The sequence below is a fragment of the Eretmochelys imbricata genome, chromosome 5, assembly GCF_965152235.1.
Source record: "Eretmochelys imbricata isolate rEreImb1 chromosome 5, rEreImb1.hap1, whole genome shotgun sequence".
Lineage (NCBI taxonomy): Eukaryota > Metazoa > Chordata > Testudines > Cheloniidae > Eretmochelys > Eretmochelys imbricata.
The window spans coordinates 60,296,767-60,317,264 of NC_135576.1; the positions used below are offsets into that span (position 1 = coordinate 60,296,767).

The 20,498-nt window shown below is 37.2% G+C and overlaps 1 protein-coding gene across 1 annotated transcript in view; it reads right to left on the reverse strand.

The window, feature by feature from the left end:
• KIAA0825 (KIAA0825 ortholog) overlaps positions 1-20,498 on the reverse strand; it is a 348,612-nt gene that overhangs the window by 183,616 nt on the left and 144,498 nt on the right. Inside the window, exons 17-18 of the mRNA XM_077817196.1 lie at positions 14,149-14,304; positions 7,354-7,448 (exon numbers count right to left, since the gene is read on the reverse strand). Of these exons, the coding sequence (XP_077673322.1) occupies positions 7,354-7,448; positions 14,149-14,304 (251 nt within the window). The remainder of the gene's footprint in view (positions 1-7,353; positions 7,449-14,148; positions 14,305-20,498) is intronic.

The following is a 20,498-nucleotide window of genomic DNA, read 5'->3' on the forward strand; positions in this document are numbered from 1 at the left end:
GCAACCCTCGACAGCCAAGTACTAGATGCACGGTGTATTATGTAGTGGCATGAGGTGCTGAGTACAAAATTGAGTCAAAAGGCATATCAAGCAATCTCAACGTGGTTTCAATATGGAAAAAAGCAGGCCCTGCCATGAAGAAATGATAAGGATAGCTATGCAAATTGTCAAGGAAACAGATGAGATGTAAAGCCTTACAATAGATACATAAATACATACATAATTAATATCAATACTAATAATTCAAACTCATCTAGCATTTTTTCATTCAAAGATGTCAAAGCACCCAATTTATAAATGGGAAAAGTGAGGCAGAGTGAGCCAATGACAGAAAAAAGGACTCAACTCCTAGGCCTATACTCTAGCCACTAGACAAGGCAGTCTCCCCCTTCATGCTCTTCTTAAAGTAAGGTAGGTACAGCCAATACATTTTTTTTATTTTCCCATGAGCAGGTTTTATGCACTAGTGCTAGATGCAAATCAGAAAAAAAGCTTAATTCCAGGCGCTCTTCCTTTGATAGTAACAGTTACAATAGAACATATCCCAAGTATGCAAAGGCCCCATCATAAAAGACTTTTGACATTCTTCTTTCTAACAGAGTTGGACCAATATTAGAAGGTTAGATATGGGAAATCGTATTAGCTATAGCCAATCAGGGTCTGATAGCTTCCTCTTTTTCCAGTCTTCTTAAGGGGAAAATTGTTTTACATACCAATGAAGGGTTCTGCAGGTCCTGCAATAATCAGAAAAATGCATGAACATTTACACAGAAGTAGAGCAGAGTTATGGGCTGAGTTGTGCCGTAACTGTGGGCCTGTTACAGGGCTACAGATGATGGTACTAGTAGGGCACAAGCTTGTGACTTAGTTCCATTTCCATGAATATTCAACATGACAGTCTTAGACACATGTAGAATTGATGAACTGAGTGGGCATGGGGTAAATCTCAGCTAAATGAGAGAGTTTTTAAGAAGAGATGCTGGGCATCAGACAGTATAACACATATACATTTAGAGCACGGTCAGCCATATCCACAACCATAATGGGCTTTCATATAAAGACCATTCACCAAGAGATTACCAGATATTTCATCCATATGTTATAGCCCAGGTCAAGAAACTTTATTACTGACAATTCATGCTGTTTAACTATTTAGTTCCACTCATATTGCTCTATGAAGGAGCTCACTGAGAAGTAGATAAATCTACTCCATTGGGCAAATAAGTTAGCAGGGCTCACAACTGACTGGACACACTGTGATTCATACGGCAAAGGAGCAAGAACACACAGTGATAATAGATAACACTGTTAGCTGGCAAATGGCATTTTGCCTATATTGTCATCAAAATTGTTCATCTAAGGATAAAGATCCAATATTTCTCAACCAAATAGGATTAATTAAAAAGGTTAAAATGGGTAATAGATAGAAATCTGCTTTTTTTCCTAGTGAGTACCAGATCTGTTTCCCAGGGTGTAGTTCTGAGAGCTCTAGTGTGGTGGACAAGTCCTGCATCATATTAGGGGATTAGGAATTTCTGTGGTTCTCAGGGGAAAACATGCACTACAATCTACAATTGTTCAGGCATATTGTATCTGTGTTGTAAATATGTGGAGATGGACATTCTCAACCTGCATTTCAAGTTCTTCTCAACAAATTTCCTTTTATACAGGAAGGGACTATTGGGATGCAATTAAGTGGTGATTGCTCACTATGCCAGATAGATCTTATTTAGTTAAGGGAATTATATATCGTAAACTATGAATCTTGTACGGTGTTGGAGTCCTGAAGACTTGACACAAGCTATTTGATATCAGGGCTCGCCCATTCACAGATGCATGGTGGGATGCCACAGAAAAGTCCAATTACTGGGGCCAAGGGATCCCAGTGATCAAGATGTAGGGATTCAGATAACTGCAGGACAAAGCGCTTATTCCATAACTGTTTTGCACATGGTTAATAATTTTCTAGCTAGCTGCCTTTTACATCCTCTATGTCTTCTTTGTGGTATGCCAGCTGCAACTGGAATTTTTTTTTGAGGGGGAGTACTATGTTCGGTGTTATACAGTAGGGCGCATTAGAGGACCACAATGGTCCTTTCTGGCCTTGGAATCTATGAACTCCTTCTCCACTAGAAGAAAAGGAGTACTTGTGGCACCTTAGAGACTAACCAATTTATTTGAGCATGAGCTTTCGTGAGCTACAGCTCACCACATCTGATGAAGTGAGCTGTAGCTCACGAAAGCTCATGCTCAAATAAATTGGTTAGTCTCTAAGGTGCCACAAGTACTCCTTTACTTTTTGCGAATACAGACTAACACGGCTGTTACTCTGAAACTTCTCCACTAGAGTTTCTCCTACAAAACCAAACTGTCAGGGACATGCCACTTTTTTTCCTGACCTTGACATCTGTCACTTTTTCAGATTCAAACATCTTTAGAGACATATCACATCTTGATGTGGACAAAAAAGTGCATTTAACAGCACAGCTCACCTCACTGACCCACCTTTCAATTTCAGTACTAAATGAATATTTCAGCATGTTGGTAAACTGGATTTTAAAAGAGCATTTTCTGGATATATAGATGATCATCAACACAATAAACATTATTAATGTAAACATTTTCCACAAATAGTTCACCATATGGGTACCATTCACAACAGATGGTATCTGTGTATCCACTAGAATCTATGCAATTTTGCTCTGTAATAATTCAAAATTCTCGACTAGAAAAAACAATGATTTTATTCGAGTTACAGTGGACTTTAATAAATAGTTAAACATTTCATCAGATCACCTAACTCTTGACTGGGAAACAAATACTGCAACTTTTTCCAGCATCAGCTAGTATAAACAGAATAGGCATGTGGACAGTCCTTACCAAACCCAATCGAAATGTTTTCCCACTGGCCAAAGCCCTTAGGCTCTACTGTAGACTATCTCAGATTAGAATGCTCTCCCTGACCCCAGCATAGCAGTACACTATCTGGTATAGGCCTATACACCCATAGGACAGTGTCACTGTGTGATAAGCCACTGACATGTCTTATTAGGTAACATTCAATCTTGATTTGGCTATGGCCCATTCTGGTATCCTAACTGGACCAGAGTTTGTGCAGGTTTTGCAGCAGATACCACTGCAACTAAATTATTTGCCACAGGATATAATGAGCCCCTTTGACTTACTACGTAAACACACACACACGCACCTCTGCTCTACTTTCAAGAAGCCTACCAAGCAGTTGAAGATACCTATATAGAGAGGTCTGAACTCACATATGAGAGGTGGACCTGAGCACGGTGAAACATCCAATGTCCTCCTGTGACAGTTACTTCCCGTCATGAGTCCTGCTTTTCTCATGACCATCTTGTTTTGTTAAGCATGGTCAGGTTGTTGACTCCCCTCCAAATTCATCTGAGTAGCAGGATAGATCATACTAACATGAGACCTTCTGTGGTTGCTGCCTGCTGGCTAGCTACTAGTCAAACAAAATCAATGAGATTTCACCCAAGCCCCAGCATAACTGTAGATTACATCACAGATATTAAAATAGCACAACTGTTCACATTTATAGTAGCATGCAAATTAGCAGTTTTAATTCTCTAAAAATAAATACAAATGAGATCTGAAAGTATTTCTTTTAACTTGCATGTGTGTGAGAGCAAGCAGGTGCTAAAATCTGAGTGGAGATTACTTTTTATGAGTGCTTTAAAAAAGCAAATCCTTTCAATGGAGCCATGTTCTCAAGTACATAAAAGGTGGTTACAAGGAGGAGGGAGAAAAAATGTTCTTCTTAACCACTGAGGATAGGACAAGAAGCAATGGGCTTAAATTGCATCAAGGGCAGTTTTGGTTGGACATTAGGAAAAACTTCCTGTCAGAGTGGTTTAGCACTGGAATAAATTGCCTAGGGAGGTCATGGAATCTCCATCATTGGAGATTTTTAAGAGCAGGTTGGACAAATACCTGTCAGGGATGGTCTAGATAATACATAGTCCTGGAATTAGCCTAGGGGACTGGACTAGATGACCTCTTGAGGTCCCTTCCAGTCCGACAATTCTATATCACTATGTGTGCAAATGTACAGGATATACAGGCAAGTGTTCAAAAAGACAGTGGATTTATACATTATAAATCAACATACCTACTCACTTAGCAATATAGCAGTAGATATTTTTGCTGTATGAAATTTGTAATTGTTCACAAGTTGAGAAATATATCAATATTAAATTATGATTAAAGGCTGTAGTTCTTCTAGTTTGAATATATATTTTGTGTAGTAAAGCCAGGGGATTCACTTTTGGAAAAGCAAACCTCTAAGAGCATATAAAAAAGTGTTGCATATTTATATCATGTGAAAGGCAAAAAAAAAAAAAAAGGCAGTGGACATGTAGGATTTTTCTTATGCATGTGAAAATCATAGACATGTATTATAAATTAGTTTAATATTGTAAATCATTAATGAGAATACTTATTCAAACATAACACTTCAAATGTAACTGAAAACCATATTTTACCTCCCATTCCAACTACTCTCACAGCTAGAACTATGTAAAAATATACACATTGCATCTGAAATCAGCCATGGAAAGAACTGCTGTTTAACCACCTTTCCCCCCTATTGTTAAGAAAACTAGGTCAAAGTTTCTGGAAGGTCTGATCTGTTAATGGGTTAAACTCAGATCTCTGCCCTTCTTACTTTAGTAGGTTGGTCTCTATGACCTTTTACATTATATACAACCTTGAGTTAATGTAAAGCACTAACCAAGATATTTCTTTTAAACATTTTCTAAATATACTTTTATTTCAGGGTTTACAGGACTAGGAGAGGCAGGATTCAAACACATAGGTGGAGCCAGCACTGAGTAGTTTGCGAAGATTCATGCCCCTTTTATACTGGAAGCCTTTTACCCTCCTCTAACTGCCAAATAATTAATGTGCCTACTACTTGCAGGCTCAGGGACAAAACTTGTCCCAATCTCACTCAGTCAGTAACTAGGTTGGGGAGGCATTTCCCTGGTAAATGAGTCCCATAAGCACTTTTTGCTTAGTTTTTCTACTGTAGGAGAATCAGCAGAGCGTACTTAGTAAACATAGTGTCAAATAGACAACATTTAAGCTTAAAAAGGGAACTAGAACTAGACATCACTGTGGACAGCTTGATGAAAACATGTATCCTCATTGTACAGCAGCAGCCAATAAGGGGAGAAAGATGTTAGAACATGTTAAATAAACTGATAGAAAATAATGCTGAAAATATTATAGTGGCTGTTTTATAAATTGATGGTATGGCCTCATTTTAAATAATGTGCTCAGTTTTGTTCACCTCATCTCTATAAGGATACAACAAAAACTGAATGAATCCAAAGAAGGACAATTAATGGAGAGACTTCCAAAATAGGAGAAACGATCAAGATTATGACAATTCAATTTAAAAAGGAGACAAACAATAGATGACATGACAGAGGTATATAAAATAATAGGTAGTGTAGAGAAGGTAAACCAGGTACTCCTCTTTACACTCATCACACAAATTATAAGTCAACAGGGGAGTTGTTGTGGCCTGAGAGAGCAGCTTCCATCTGTAAGTCACACCAACCCTTCTCCACTGCCTTTGGCTCATGCTGATGACATCAGCAAACAGGGCAGTATAAGAGCCAGCCTCAGAGCTTAAGTTCCTGTTGTGGGTTGGAGTCATACCTTTTGTTTATAGACACACTGAGTAATTTGTATTTGTTTTAGAAAGAAAATACAAATTCCTTCATTTTAACTGAGGGCAGTTGTAAGCAGTAAGTAGGGAATGACATAGTGTGCATTCTTTGCTATTGTAACATCTTTGTCAATTAATTTTGGTTTAACTAAAAAATTAATGTTTTGAAAATATTGGATCAAAGTGAGGGTCTCTAAATCAGTTCAGCTTCCTTTATATCAAAATCCTGTTATTTGTCTGCTGGGCCTCTTGAACCCAGTCTGTACCAATATACACATTTCCGCCCAATGGGTGGTACTTCTTTGGAGTTGCTTACCTGTGCCAGGATTTGCATTAATTGTCTCCCACTGATTTTAGTTCCCTGTGGAAGCTCAGTAACTCTCCCTGATGGAACGAGTATACTATCCCTAGCTCACAAATATACATATAACATTTATAGATGCACACGTTTATGAACAATCCCTTTGCCCATAGCATCTGGCACATCTCAATAAAATAATCTTTTCAAGTTTCAGAGCTTTCACATCCATCACACTACCAACATGTAACAAATCAATATGTTGCAGACAACAATTACTGAACAAATCACAGTTTCTGCAGAGCCTGGAGAACTCTGGTCCCCTCACCTCCAAAAGTCACGGATCACCATCATTTCAGCTAAAGAATATCTCACTGGATGTCAGTAGTAGCAGGACCCTTTATCCTGTCCATAGGCTAGTAAATAAAGGGTAACTTCACACATACAAAATTAGTACATTACAGGAGAAACCCTATACATATTAGAAAGGAGCATTCATTGCTCCAAAGATATCAGCTTCCTTTCATACAAATAGAGGCCATAGGCACCTTAGAAATACCTTAAATATATAAGTAAGATGATTTACCATGCATACTTAAATTTGTCCTATACCAAGGACAAAATTACTATTTTTGTTATATCTGATAGGGTAAGACACAAATACAGCATACAAATACTACCTGCAAAGGACGTACAGTATTTTACATGCAGACCTATCAACAGTCTGTGAGTTGTAAGAATATCATTTGTTTTGCATTAAATATCCTTGCTGTTCATTAAGCACTGCAATTTTAAAAGACAAAAATGTCATTTTAAAGAGGAACTGTTAGTATCGTTAAGTAAAATTTGTGTTGCATTATTTTTAAACAATTTAAATTAATGTTTCTGTGCTATAGCTATTGTTTGCCATGACATCACTGAATTTAGGCCTTCATCGCTTATTTTAACAAGCATTCCCCCTGAGTTCTGTGCTACACAGCTGAAATTTATATGAGTATTATGGATTTGGAAAAGCAAAAATTTGCTTTTATTACTGTGTAAAGTACTGCTTGTGGACAAAGGCAAACAAATTCTGGAATCTTAATCACAAAAAACACAAGCTTTTACCCCTTGAGATAAAAATTATAAATTGTAAATTATACATTTATCACTAGACTTTCTCATCGCATTCCAAATACAGAAAAACTATCCTTTCAAACAATTGACATTTTAAAATTCTGTAGTTTAAAAATATATTTCCCAATTATTTTACAATTGGTGTCAAAATTAACTTTAATGTATAGTCCATTATAAAGTAAGACCAAAAATTGGAAAGTACAGACATTCTATATAAGAATCATATTACCTGTGTGCCAGCAGTGCCCTGAAGGTCATCTGATTCAGTCCCAGATAACTTGGCAGCAAGATTGACCAATCCCAGTTCCATTCAGTAATGGCTGACTGTTGAGGTATGGGAAGAAGCTATTGTTAGTTATTAATCAGAGTTAATATGATCAGTAAATTAAAGCTCCAGCTGTGATAGACTAACTAAGAAGGAGGGGGGTCTAGAACAAGGACTTAGACAGATGACATCAATCATGTCCATAGAAGAAGGTTTTTATTCCAATAAGACAGCAATTAATTTATAAATCCATTTGGGGATGTAGCCATTATTTATAAAAAGATAAATCAATTTTTTGAGTCGTTATTCTTCCAACTGTTAATGGCATTTTGCCCAGTCACTTTCTCTGAGAGCTTGACTCTATTTGAAAAGCAAAATAATTGGCAACTTTTTATGTATTGTAGCAATTTACATTTTCTACTGTCAGCAAAAAGTTTATCAAGAGAAAGAACTTGGTGTAGCTGGAATTCATGCTGTATCTTAATTAGTGCAAGATATTTTACTCGTCTATTGTTGTGTAAGGCATTGCAATCACCAGATGGTTATTATAAATACCTATAAATATAAACAATATGAACTCAGGTAAATACCCTGTTGCTTATTTAATTAATAAAATCTACCCTACAATAACTGTATGCAGACAAATGATGTCATACAAGAATATCATGCTTACAAAGCAATACTTGTAGCTGTATAACATTAACATTATTAACTATAGTTCAGCCAATAAGGAATAGTGACCATAATACAATTAATTTCAATATACTTGCGGGAGGGATCGCTCCCAAAATTAGTATGGTGAAAGTAAATTTGGCTAGGAGTTCAAAAAAAAAAAAAAAAGATGAGGAAGCCAGTCAAAAATGGGGAAATTAAAATCCTTATGACTCTGAATGGAGGCTACTTTCCCATACAATAATAAATAGTAACAGGAATTATGTAAACCCCTAAACAGAAAAAGAAGAGGGAAGGTAAATACCCATATATATGTATATTAATATATATGGCTAAATGGCAAGGTTCAAGAGATTATTTAAGCCAAACAAGTCTCCTGTAGAAAATGGAAATCCAGCCCAAATGAAGCCAATAGGAAGTAATGTAACATAAACTGAAGCAAGGAGAGTTTCCAACAAGATTTTCAGGGTTCCCTAGTCCCGCAGAACCTCTGGTGCTACTGGAGACAGTTGAATATACTCCAGGGTTCCTCTTCCACCTAGATGCTTTAGTTCCCTCACTGTCTCTCCGCTTTTCTTTTACCCCCCTCCATCCTTCCTTCATGCACTCACACACAATAAAAGTCAGGGAGAGGGAAGGATAGAGAAAGGAAGAGCAGGAGAGAGGGGCAGGGAAAGTAAAAGAGAATAAGTGAGTAAATGGGGAAGAAAGTGGATGGTGGAAGTGAATGTCTGATTAAGAATGAATGAGGAGGAAAAAGTCTATCAAGAATGAGATGAGAGATGGAAGGAGTTAATGAAGAGGGAGGAAAGAGAGTTAAAGAGGGAGGGGATGGAAACAGGAAAGACAGTGCTCCAATGTTCTAACTGTAAACTCAAGTAGTCATTCATTCTACACACAGAATAAAAAAAGAACATCGAAGATAAGTGAAATTAGAAGGGCTAAAAAGAGGGGATTTGACGAGCAAACAGAAAGAAAAAAAAAACCAACCAAGAAACTTTGTAAATGTAATAGAAGGAGGAAGCCTGGGAGAGAACTGGTCAGTCTGGTTGTCAAGTAAAGGAGTAGTGAAGGAAGGTAAAATCACCTGAGATAAGCTAAATGATTTCTTTGAAGCAGCCTTCACAACAGATCCATTGAGGAGCTGCATGACCTGAGCCTTACTCTTATTAGGTAGCAAAAAAGAGGCACTGTTAGAGATTGAGATGTCAGGACAAAGTGATAAAATTCAGAGTAACAAGTTGCTACAACTAGATGGTAAACATCAGGAGTTCTGAAGAAATGTAAAAATAAAGTGGATGAATTGTGAACAGTAATTATGCGCTCTCTCTCAAATTAGCTACTAAACCAAAGGGCCGGAAGATAACAAATCCACATAATATTTAATTAAATTGCAATGGTTGATCCTGGGGTGTACAGAGCAGCGAACTTTATTTCAGGACCAGGTAAACTGGCTGAAATTATAATTAAAAAGAATTATTAAGCCTCTTGATGAACATGATATGATGGGGACAATGTAGCACGGCTTCAGAAAAGGAAAATCATGCTTTCTAATCTACCATAATTCTTTGCATATGTCAACAAGATAGCAAATAAGAGACAACCTGTTGATTTAGTTTATTAGTTCTTGTTATGGACTTTTTTGAAGGCAGTTTAAAAGACCATTAAACAGGCTTTGAAAAAATCCATAACAAGAACTTATATTAAGGAAACCAAGTAGTCGTGGGGTGAGAAGAAAAGTATTGTCTTGTATTAGAAACTGGCTATAACACAGAAAACAAAGAGTAAAAACAAACGATAAAATTTCATAATGGCAAAAAGATAACAGGGCGTGGCTCCAAAGTCTGCCCTAAACCACTGTTGTTCAGTGATGTGGTAAAATAGGTGAATAAAGAGTGAGTGGCAAAGCTTACAAATATCACAAAATCAGTTGGGTTACTCAAGACTAGAGAAGCTGCCAGGAAAAACCCAAGGTGGCAGATGAAATTCAGTGTTGACAAATGTAAAGTAATGCACATTGTAAGGAATAATTTGAACTATTCATACATATTTCTGTGTTCTATTTTAACTGTAGCCCCGAAGGAAAAAGACCTGGCAGTCATTGTGGGCAGCTCAATGTAGTCCTCTGCTCAATGTAGAAACAGAAGGGGTACAGAAATCGATGTTGAAAATGTTAAGAGGTTAAAAAAAAAAACTACAACAAGAATTGTACATGAAGGGAGACTGAAAAGTTTGGAACTGCTTTGTTTAGAGAAAACAAAAAAAAGAGGAAAGGAGTACTTGTGGCACCTTAGAGACTAACCAATTTATTTGAGCATGAGCTTTCGTGAGCTACAGCTCACTGTAGCTCACGAAAGCTCATGCTCAAATAAATTGGTTAGTCTCTAAGGTGCCACAAGTACTCCTTTTCTTTTTGCGAATACAGACTAACACGGCTGTTACTCTGAAACCTGTCAAAAAAAAGAGGGGACATGACATAGGTATATAAAATAATGAATGGTAAAAATAGGGCCCCTACGTGTTTTGTGATTCCACAGCCATAGAACCTGCTGCAAAATCTATCCTTTTTTGAAGATGCTGCAGGATTCAGCATTTTTGCATGAGAATCCCATATTGTTGCAGGCAGGTACCAGACATTTTGTTTTCTGTCTCCTTGCCCTATCAGTTCCACCCTGCAGCTACCTCTTGCTTTCTAGGGAGAATTAATTGGGGAACGGAGGCTTATGGGGCTGGAGTGTGGAGTCCATTCACCTGAAGAACACAGTGAAAATATTAATTGACACATTTTTCATTTATATTTATTTTTAATATGGGCCCTAGTCAAAAGTACTGATAGAAAACAAATTTGTCAATAAATATTTTTGTAAAGGATTATTTTCTATGATATTTTTCCCCCATTATATTCCTTAGGTAGCCTAGCTTCATGGATATTGGCTATCTTGTTGTTCAAGAGACCTGTCTCCAAACCTCTCTCTGCTGAGTGCCAGGAAGTGGGAGCCTGTAACCAGCTTAAGAGGCTTATCCCTGGCAACACTCTCCAGGCAGGCCAGCATACTCTTCTGGTTCACCCACTTCCTGGCTTATTTAGGCTAATCCAAACCCAGTGGTAATGGGCTGTGCGGGAGGGAAGGGATTGTTAATGAAGAGGATTTTATGGGAATAGAGTAAGTTAACAGTGCTGCAGAATTCAGCTGCTCTTGTTCCTGAATTTAGTGCCACTGTGCCATGGAATACACAGAATCCTGAATAAACACAAAGTTGGCACTCCTATTTATCCTCTCATAATAGAAGAACTAAGGCACAGTCTTTGGAATTGAAAGGCAACGAGTATAAAACTGATAGAAGGAAATACTCTTACACAATGCATAATTGGCTCACTGACAAAAGATATTGTGAAGGCCAGAGGCTTAGTGGGATTCAAACAAGGATTCATCATTTATGTGGGTAATGAAAACATATATATACTTAAATTATATATGGTAAAAATAAAGAAACAGATCAGAGATTTTATAAACTCTCATGCTTCAGGAGAGAGGACAACCACTGACTGATGGGGATAAGAAGAAATTTAGGCAGAATAATTGTCCATTATGAGTTTTCTTGTACTGTCCTCTGAAGAATCTAGTAGTAGCTACTGGCAGAGACCAGATAATGGACTAGACTGACCATCGGTCTATTCCAGTATGGCAGTTCCTATATTCATGTGTTAAAAGTATATTTTTAAGGAAATAAAATAAGGTAACTTCTTTAATAGTAAAATTAATTTCAGGAAGCAAGTTGATTTACTGACTAATAGGTTTGACACATGATACTTTAAGGTCTATAGTCCATTAATTATTTTTATTTAAATGCTTGGACAGTTTTCCAAGTTCTGAAAAACAGATTTTATGCTAAAATTTCTGGAATCCAACACAATCCAATATGAACTATCTCTTGTCACCTGCTGATTAATGGAGCACTGCAACTCTGTCATATAGCAAAAGAATTCTGCCCTGAGTTGTCAGTATTTGAAGGTCTTATTCTACTCACTATTAATGAATGTAGGCAAGACCTATAACAGGCACGATAAAAATATTATCTGCGTTCCAAATTTGGACACCATTTAATTTTTTTCCCAGTTGTCTAAGACAAGTAATTCCTCCCTTGAGTCCTCTTCATTTAGGATATTTACAAAGGGACTTGTGGAACAAGAAAGAGCAACACAGGCTTAAAACTAGTTCAACAGGGGTCAAGAGTCTCAAATTAGTATTCATCTCCATCATTCACACCATTAACACTTTCACTGAAATACATCACATGGATTAAATATCTATTAACAATATTTAGAAAATGGCATATACAGTGAAACTTGTCTTTAGCCATCACTAAAGAGAGCAGAGGTGATATCTTTACTGAAATACCAAACAAATTTGTACTGAAAAAAGATAAAGGGTTGTCTAGAGGAAGAAGTTTTTAGTGCGTACTTCAGTGTAACAGTTTAAAAAATCAGCATTTATATTACCATTTGAAATTGTGGGGGTGCCTAAAGGGATTAAGAAGATTGGCAAAGTCTCCGAATAAATTTTTCAAAAGTGCCTACATGATCTAGGCACATAAATCCCATTTTAAAAGTGACTTTTGAGATTTGTACCCTAAGTGCCGTTCTCAGACTTAGGGAGTTTTGATGATTTTACCTTAGATCTAATTTAAAAAAAACAAAACAAAAAAAAAAACCTGCTGACCTGGCAAGGTACTAGTTTCTGGAATTGGATACCTTAACATTTTACCTGATTAGCCTAATATGAATATCGGAAATACATACTTTTGTCTTTTTTTTCTATTTAATCTGTACCTATCTATATATTTCCAATGCAACCATTACTATAGTGTCTCGTATTTTTGACAATGGCTGTCATCAGGTACTGTATTTTATGGATGTTTTTTCATCATTTCTCCCAAATATGCGCTTCAAGCTTTGTCACTGTCTTCAACAGAGAGACCCAGTCCATTGCATCAAGATAATGAAAAATCATCCATAAAAATGTGCTTCCTGTGTTCATACTGAAGTAATGTAGTTATAGGTAAAAGAATACAAATTCCTCAAGTACATGAGATCCACATCACAGCAACAATACAGATAAAAGAACGGGGGGAGGAGGGCGGAAATGTGTCAATGACAACCCCCTTGCATAATACAAATGGGTTAGAATTGTCAGCACTTTAGAGGCAGCAAGCACCCAAGCAATTTTATGAAGTTTGTGCCTATGCCAATTAGTTCATTATCATGATTTCAACACCTACCATAAATGTCATCATAGTTTCATAGAGTTTAAGGCCAGAAGTGACCATTAGATCATCTAGTCTGACCTCCCATATATCACAGGCTACTAAATTTCACCCAGTTACCCCTGTATTAAGGACAATAACTTGTGTTTGGCTGAAGAAAATTTTTCAGAAAGATATTCAGTCTTGATCTGAAGCCTTCAAGAAATGGAGAATCCACCACTTCCTGGGATAGCTTGTTTCAACAGTTGATCACCCCCATTGTTAAAAATGTTTGCCTTTTTTTTCCATTTTGAATTTGTCTGGCTTCATCTTCCAGCCATAGGTTGTTGTTAGGCCTTCCTCCACTAGATTAAACAGCCCTTTAGTATCTGTTATTCTCTCCTTGTAAAGTTACTTGTATGCTGTAATCAAGTCAACTCTTGATCTTCTTTTTGAATAGGTAAACAGATTGAAAGGCATTTTTTCCACCCTTCAAATAATTTTTGTCTCTCTTTTTTGCACCCTTTCCAATTTTTCAACATCCTTTTAAAAATGTGAACACCAGAACTGCACACACTATTCCAGGGTCGATTTCAGCAATGCCACATCCGGAAGTAAAATAATCTCCCTAACCCTATTCACTACTCCGTTGTTTATACAGACAAGGATCACATTAGCTCTTTTTGCCACAGCGTTACAGTTGAGAAATCATGTTGAAAATTATTTTCAGAGTCACTGCTTTCCAGGACTGCCTCACTGTGTAGGTATGACCTGCATTCCTTATATCAGAATATGTGATATTTTCATTGATAGGACTTGAAAATTTCAAAAACTTTCACTTACCTGATCAAACACATTTGCACAATATTGGCGGTGCACCTGGAAAGGATTGAAAACAGGCTGCTCTTGTGCGCTCCTCAGTGTCAAATGTGAATGTTCAATGGGCATTACATCCTCTTCAGAAGAATTCCCACAAGACAGCAGCTCTTTCAAATATTCCTTTTAAGAAGAAATACAAGTTAATGAGTACCACCTATCCTTGATAGCAATAGTCTGGTTAAATTCCACATATAAATTTAGCTAGTCTCTTTGCCCAGCCAGATTATTATCAGATCTCTCCTTCCTCTCCGCACTTTCTTCTTCCTGCCCCACTGGGCTCCAGCCAGGCCCAGAGCATCTGACAGCAGCATTGCATGTAAATGAGGATTTAGTACAGGAAAAAGGAACTCCAGAGGGTAGGAGTATGGACCCCAAACAAAAAGAGTAATAATACTGATGGGAGGAATAGTCAGGTAGATGATACGAATAGTGAAAGGATTATATTTAATCTGTCTAGGAAATATTCTGAAGTCAGATGAGATATTTGTACACTAATGCAAGAAGCCTGGGCAACAAAATACTGGAACTAGTATTACTGGTGCAGGATGCAAAACCAAATAGTATAAAGATAACAGAAATATGGTGGAATTGCAGTTGTGACTGGAATAGAGGTATTGATGGATATGTGCTTCTCAAGAGAGAAAAAAATAAAGGTAAATGTGGTGGGGTACCACTGTACACCAATGATGTGGTACAGTAAGGAAATCAGAAGCATTGTACCTCAATGATGTGGCAGACACAAGAAATAAGAAGTGATAACATCAGCATGGATAAAAAAGAATCAGTTTGTCTCAAAATCACTTTGGGGAAAGATTGTATAAGAGATTCTATTAAGGTAGTGTTAGGGGTCTGCTCTAGATCCCTCCCCTCCCCCAGGGTGGAATCTGGAAATGGACGGAGATCTCTTTGATGTTATGAGAGAGATAAATACTAACAAAAATTGTGTCGTTATGGAAGACTAACTTCCTAGATATAGACTGGAGAACAAATATTACTAATAATGGTGTGACCCAGTTATTCCTGGATGCCAGCAGACACGTCTTCAAATAGTAATGAACCAACAAGAGGTGATGCTTTTTTAGATTTGGCTTGGATAAGTAACGAAGACATTATAGACATTCTATTTGTAGAAAATAACCTTGAATTCAATGATCAAGAGTTGATTCTATTGAAATTAAATGGAAGGACAATCAAAAAAACTGGTTGGTAACTAAAGTGTTTAATTTCAAAAGGGCAAATGTTGAGAAATTAAGGGAACCAGTTTGTGAAGTAAACTAGACTGATGATCTCAAGGCCTTAAACATGCAGGAGGCTTGAAATTTATTTAAGTTAAAGGTGCAGAAACTATCTGGAATTTGCATCCGAAGCATGTACGGATGGACTCCGGCATTTACTAAATGAATAACCACTTCAAAAAGGATATTAGGAATAAGCAAAATCCTAAAAAGAAAGGGACTGATCAGCAAAGAAAGCTATACCTTGGAGGTCAGAAAGTGTAGGGATAAAATAAGAATTGCCAAAAGTCAAGCTGAGTGATACCTTGCAACAGAAATTAAAACAAATAGTAAAAAACTCTTTAGCCATATAAATAAAAAGAAGTGGGCAGCCACTATGCAGTGAGGATGGGTGAGAAATTAAGGATAATCTAGCTATAATATGGATAATAAGACTGCAAAACTAAATGAATACTTTGCCTCAGTTTTCAATAAGGATGCTAATGTTGAACATGGGGGAAAAGGCAAGATGGTTAATGGGAATGAGTATATAGAAATTACCACATTCAAGATGGAAGCAAAACTCAAAAATAATTTAATGTACTCAGATTGGGAGGGGTAACAGGGGAGCGGATAAACTGCATCCCAGAATACTGAAAGAACTGTCACATAAAATTGTAATTCTGATACCAAAGATTTTCATTTTTTCTGTTAAACTGGAGGTGGTATGGTATGACTGGAGAATAGAAAATATAGTACCTATATTTAAGAAAGAAGGAAAAAATAAGCCAGTCAACTATGCACCTGCTAGTCTGACCTCAATAGTATGCAAGGTTTCAGAACACATTTTAAAGAAAAGAATAACTAAAGACATGAAGGAAAATGGGATAAAATGCAACATACGTTTGCCAGCGGTAGATCATGCCAGTCTAAGCTGATATCCTTCTTTGTAAGATAACTAATGTTTTAAGACCAGCTAAATATGGTACATCTAATCTATCTGGACTTCAGTAAAGCATTTGATATGGTATCACACAGGAAATCATTAGTCAAACTGGAGAAGCTGGGGATTAGTACAGGAATTGTAAGGAACTAGTTAATGGGGAAGCAACTATAGGTTGTGCTAAAAGGAAAACTATTGGTCAGGAGGGAGGTTACTAGTGGAGTTCCTCATGGATCGATTTTCAGGCAAATCTTATTTTTACTTAATGACCTTGACACAAAAGGTAGGAGAGTGCTAATGAAATGTTCTCATGAAACAATGTTGGGAGGCATCATCAATACAGAGGAGGATCGAATATTCTACTAGAAGAATTGGATGACCTTGAGGACTGGAATAATACAAATGGGATGAAATTTAATAGTCCAAAGTGAAAGATTGTGTACTTACAGACTATAAGACTTTTTTGCTATAAGCTGTGGACTCATCAGTTGGAAATGACAGAGGAGGGAAAAGACCTGGGTATATTAGTGAAAATATCAATTTGTGATACAGGTTAGAACATTTGGAGACTCAAACTGGCTTTATAGCCTGGCAATTAGGTGTTGTGTGGCATGCAAATTTCATAACTATTCAAAGCTGTAAAAAATCCTGCCTCCTCTTTCTTCATTTCCCAACAATCAGTGCAGTCACAGAACCAGTCCCTACTTCCCTCATTAGTTTACAACAGTTAGACTTACACATATTAATGTGTTAAAGTTAATAGTGCTTGTTTTTGACAATTTTTAAATCAATTCTTGTTAGTCCAAACTGTGGGGGGACTTTTGTTGCCTGGCATAATGGGTGAAGTCAAGAAGACAGGCATCAAAAAATACACCTCTTGCTCTAATAAGATGTTAATCTTGGAAAAGTGTGTGTATAAACTCTTGGAGAGCAGTAGTAGAGTCATTACCAATGAAAGAACAGTTTCTCGTAAGTAACTTTCTTTTCTTCACCACCCAAATGTGAAGAATATCTGGATATTGATTTTGTAGACAGTGTCTGTCCATGGAATTGATGTAAACGTTGATGACTATTCTATTTACATACATAAGGACACACTGCACTTCCATCTGGTCAATGAGTAAACTCTATACACATTTCTATTGAACCTGTTTAGTTCCAGATATAGGAATGGGCTTCTTCAAGAAGCAAGGAAACTTTTACATTGTGACCCAGACTCTCAAGTACACTTTACCTCTGCTCAACACCGCTGAGTGAGGGAAAAGGGGATGCACAGGCAACTCTTTAATTCATTTTGCAAGTTCCCTACCCCCAGGTTGGCTATGGGCCAATTTAAGCCCCATCACAAATTGGAGCAGTCTGAAGGCTGTTCTAATGCACTTCTTATGCCTGAGCTGTTGGGAAGTGTTGTTACACTGGCTCTATGCCAGCCAGAGATTCTCCCATGCTCAGGGAATCCTTAGTTGAAACCTTCTGGCCCTTTTGGGTATTTCCACACTGCATCTTGGAGCAAGCCTCCCAGATCAGGTCCACAGACTTGCGTTTGAGGGGCTCGTGCTAGCATGCTAAAAACAGCTGTGTAAATGTTGCTTTGACATTGCCCATCACACTTGAGTCCCTGAGCTCCAGCCACAATTCTACAAAGCTATTTTTACAGCGGAAACTCAAGTCTGTGAACCGAGACTGGAAGGCTCCTGTCCAGATGCAGTGAAGACATACCCTTTGTGTCATCAGAGCAAAGCATACAGGCTTCAGTGGGGGCTAGAATCTGTCACATTGACTTTAGAATAGCCTAAAATTCTGTTTCCCATGGAAATGAGTTACTTGGCATAGATGAAAAGAATGGTCTTTGACATTATTAGGAAATCATTATGAGGGAAGGACATCTCAGATTGTTTCCTGCAAGATTAAGGATTCTCTTTTGGGGACAAAGGATGCTAATACTTTTTGAAGTCTCTAAATACGATACAATCGGAAGTGAAAACTGGTATTAACTTGGAACTTTTGGCTCCAGTAAATCACCCATTTATTCCCAACTTCCAAAATGTTTTTTACTTATTACCTGATGTCATAACATGACCAAGATACGGTGAAAGGCTATGACTATTATTTATGGGTTATTTGTATAAATTTAACTAGGCCTTTTGCATATGTTATACAATACCCTCAAGTAAGCAGTATTACAATCAGAGCTTTCAACTGTGGGATCCCTTGATTTCTCAATGGAGGGCACTCAACTTTGGAACTTGCTTTCCCTGTGGTGAGCATCAGAACATGATGTAAGACCTATCTTTTTACAAAGGCATTTTCTTGTGTTGGAAAGAATGGTGGAGATATATTTTGAGGTAGAAACTTCATCAACAATGGTAAATTTGTTATTTTAAGTATTGTTTTATTACTGCATTTCAGCTAAGAGACCAGGAAATGAGCATGTTTCATAAATGTAAAAATAAATACAAATAAAACTAAATTTGCAAGTACATAATGTATGCTCTCTCCAACTGTGACTGGGTGTGAAACAATAATGTGAACAGAACATTCTTGACTCATATGCAGTGTTGTTGTAGCAGTGTCGATTGCAGGATATTAGTGAGACAAGGTGGGTGAGGTAATATCTTGTATTGGAGTAACTTCTGCTAGTGTGAGAGACAAATTTTTGAGCCTACACAGAGCTCTTCTTCTTAAGAGCTCTGTGTAAGTTTGAAAGCTTGTCTCTCTCTCACCAACAGAAGTTGGTCCAATACAAGATATTACCTCACCCACCTTGTCTCTCTATTGTTGACTCAGTCTATGAGAGGCTGTCTTCTTTGGAAGCCACCAGACGACAATTTCTATTTATTTATTTATATTATTTTGTTGAATACATAACTTCAGTACCATAGCTCCACAAAACCTATTATAAATTTCCATAACTTTGTGGTGCTGATTTCACAAAGTAAAGCTACTAAAAATCACCATCCCATTTTCTCCATTCTTTGGAATGACAGGTTTCAGAGTAGCAGCCGTGTTAGTCTGTATTCACAAAAAGAAAAGGAGTACTTGTGGCACCTTAGAGACTAACCAATTTATTTGAGCATAAGCTTTCGTGAGCTACAGCTCACTTCATCGGATGCATCACGAAAGCTTATGCTCAAATAAATTTGTTAGTCTCTAAGGTGCCACAAGTACTTCTATTCTTTGGAATGATTACTCTGAGCAGCCACTTACTGATTTGTCATGTAAGCTTTCGTTCACATCACAAATTTTAAACTAGTTATGGAAAATAGTGTTTAAAAGTGCTTAACATGATTTTGTGCCAAAAACTATACATTTTTAGTGGTTTCACAGCCATGTTGAAGAAATCTGTTTGAGCCTTGCCAGGGTCTTGAGTATGGCCCCATTGAAAATGTTTTCACTTAAAGATGTCATATAGATGTACTCTTCACTTTCTTGTTTAAACTGTTGAGTAGTGTTGAGAGATGCTACTAAACAGATACTGTGTTCTACTCCAAATAAGGCAAAATTTCAGTGATTTCTGTATATATGCGTACTTTTATACAGACATACATCATAGCTAAGATTTACAAAAACAGATGCACATAGTTGGGCTCCAAAGTCCACACTTAGGCAACTAAACAACTGACTTGATTTTCTGAAGTGATGAGTGACCAATTGCTCCGATTGACATAACATGGACTTAAGTGCCTAATTATGGATTTAGGAGCCTGACGTTAGGCAGTCAATTTTGAAAATCGTGGCTGTCATAAATATAAAGGGAAGGGTAAACCCCTTTGAAATCCCTCCTGGCCAGAGGAAAAATCCTCTCACCTGTAAAGGGTTAAGAAGCTAAAGATAACCTCGCTGGCACCTGACCAAAATGACCAATGAGGAGACAGGATACTTTCAAAAGCTGGGAGGAGGGAGAGAAACAAAGGGTCTCGGTCTGTCTATATGCTGCTTTTGTCGGGGATAGACGAGGAATGGAGTCTTAGAACTTTTAGTAAGTAATCTAGCTAGGTATGTGTTAGATTATGATTTCTTTAAATGGCTGAGAAAAGAATTGTGCTGAATAGAATAACTATTTCTGTCTGTGTATCCTTTTTGTAACTTAAGGTTTTGCCTAGAGGGGTTCTCTATGTTTTGAATCTAATTACCCTGTAAGGTATCTACCATCCTGA